The sequence below is a fragment of the Magnolia sinica genome, chromosome 13 (genome assembly GCF_029962835.1).
Source record: "Magnolia sinica isolate HGM2019 chromosome 13, MsV1, whole genome shotgun sequence".
Classification (NCBI taxonomy): domain Eukaryota; kingdom Viridiplantae; phylum Streptophyta; class Magnoliopsida; order Magnoliales; family Magnoliaceae; genus Magnolia; species Magnolia sinica.
Genome location: NC_080585.1, coordinates 40,549,790 through 40,551,756, shown reverse-complemented (window position 1 = coordinate 40,551,756; position 1,967 = coordinate 40,549,790). Strand labels below are relative to the sequence as shown.

Genomic DNA, 1,967 nt, shown 5'->3' with positions numbered 1-1,967 from the left:
AGCCGCACATTAATGGTTCTCACATAATGGATGGGATGGATTTTATATTTTTATATATAAATTGGTGGGGCCCACAGAGTTTGGGTGTTGTACTCAGCTGCGTGAAAAAAGGTTTTGTAGACCACCTCTTCTGCAGAGCTACCTAATATACTCACAATCTACGGGACCCACCATGTTTCATATGTCTCATATTCAAATCTACTCTGTCCATCAGGTGGAAAGCATTAATTTAACCGTACATACAAGCGATCATCTCCGCAAACGTCTCTGGCAGGACACACCAACGGGAACTAAAAAAAAAAAAAAAACTACTCCTAAAGCTTCCAAATTCACAGGATGTGCCCCTGTTTGATATTTGGATCATCCTATTATTATATTAAATCTGGTGAGTTACACTCAATTAAAGGGTTTGATGAAAGATAGTGGTCCCACAAATAAAATTACGGTTGGCATCACATCCTCATTGTCCCTATGGTGTGGCCCACCTTATTTATAAATCTCGCTTATTCTATTTCACCCGATCCTTAAATCAAGATAGAAACTGATGGACGGAGTAGATTTTACATATACAATATACAATATGGTGGGGCCCACCAAGCTTGCGTGTAAACCAGGTTTGGTGGAGGGATTCAGGTCGTCCAAAACACATGCAAAGCTGCATAAATCCCCGCTTTTTCAGTTCCTCCAACCCATCTCTCTCTCTGCCTCCAGAAAAAAAACACCTCTCCTCCTCCAAAAAACATCTCCTCCCTCAAAAAACCAAAAGACACATTCTCTCTCTCTCTCTCTCTCTCTCTCTCTCTCTCTCTCTCTCTCTCTCTCCAGATTCTCCTAATGTGGTGGGGAAAATCCCCTCTCCGGACTCCCTCTCTTTCTCATTCTCGTTCTCATTCCTTCACCTTCTCCACCTTCAAAGACATCCAAACGCTCTGCGAAGACGATTCCTTTCCCGATACCTCAGAAAGAAAGCAACCCCACCTCAGAAGATCCCCTTCCATCTTCCACCGAGTCCGAATCGCCTCTTCCACCCTCCGCGCCAGGAACTCGCTCCTCATTCGCTCTGATGCGACTCACCCCGAGTCACACCGCATCGTCGTCTACTTCACCAGCCTCCGCGTCGTCCGCTCCACCTTCGAGGATTGCCGCACCGTTCGAACCATCCTCCGCGGCTTCCGCGTCTCCATCGATGAACGTGATCTCTCCATGGACGTCGCCTTCTTGGACGAGCTCAAGGGTATTTTGGGGAATAGGAATCTCACCCTCCCTAGGGTTTTTATTGGGGGAAGATATATCGGCGGGGCAGAGGAGATCCTGCAATTGCATGAATCCGGGGAGCTGAAGAAGATCGTTGAAGGGTTCCCAAAGGCCGAGATCGGCGTCTGCGATGGCTGCGGTGGGTTCCGGTTCTTGCTCTGCGGGAGCTGCAGCGGCAGCCATAAGTGCTTTTCGGAGAAAGGGGGGTTCAGGAGCTGCTCTGTTTGTAATGAGAATGGCTTGGTTAGATGCCCTGAATGTTGCTGATGAAATGCAGAAGAGAGATAGAGGGAATTAGGGGCAAGAAAGAAGAAGAAGATATCAATTGGGGAATTGGGTTTTGTAGTTTCTATCCTCTTCTTTGAGATTCTGGAGGTTAGCTTTCAGAGAAGGAAAGATGGGAAGCGAAATGCGATGGAGGGCTACTAATTTGAATAGTCACGCGGAGTACTTAATATTAATTCTTCTTCTTCACTGTTTTCCTCTATTTTTTATTATTATTGCGGCCTAGACTACGGTGGTGATGGTTAACCACCATTCTCATCCTCGACAGGGAAATCCAGACCGTTAAATCCGGAGCGTTGGCGGAAATTTTGGCAGATTGGTCAATCTTAATCATCTGAGATCGCCCATTGAAAACGTCCCATTGACATTGATATTTTCAACGGTCCATTTTGGTAGCTGCGAGTCAGCTGGTTGGCTCTGTTCGATCA

The 1,967-nt window shown here is 46.4% G+C and overlaps 1 protein-coding gene across 1 annotated transcript; it reads left to right on the top strand.

Annotated features, from left to right (window-relative positions):
• The first annotated feature begins 704 nt into the window (after positions 1-704).
• LOC131223646 (uncharacterized protein At5g39865) lies at positions 705-1,727 on the top strand. Its single transcript, XM_058219098.1, has one exon. The coding sequence runs from the start codon at positions 835-837 to the stop codon at positions 1,519-1,521; it is 687 nt and encodes a 228-aa protein (XP_058075081.1). The 5' UTR covers positions 705-834; the 3' UTR covers positions 1,522-1,727.
• Positions 1,728-1,967: the final 240 nt, after the last annotated feature.

Excerpts from the sequence above, each read along its gene's own strand:
- LOC131223646 (XM_058219098.1), top strand. The coding sequence starts at position 835 with ATGTGGTGGGGAAAATCCCCTCTCCGGACTCCCTCTCTTTCTCATTCT.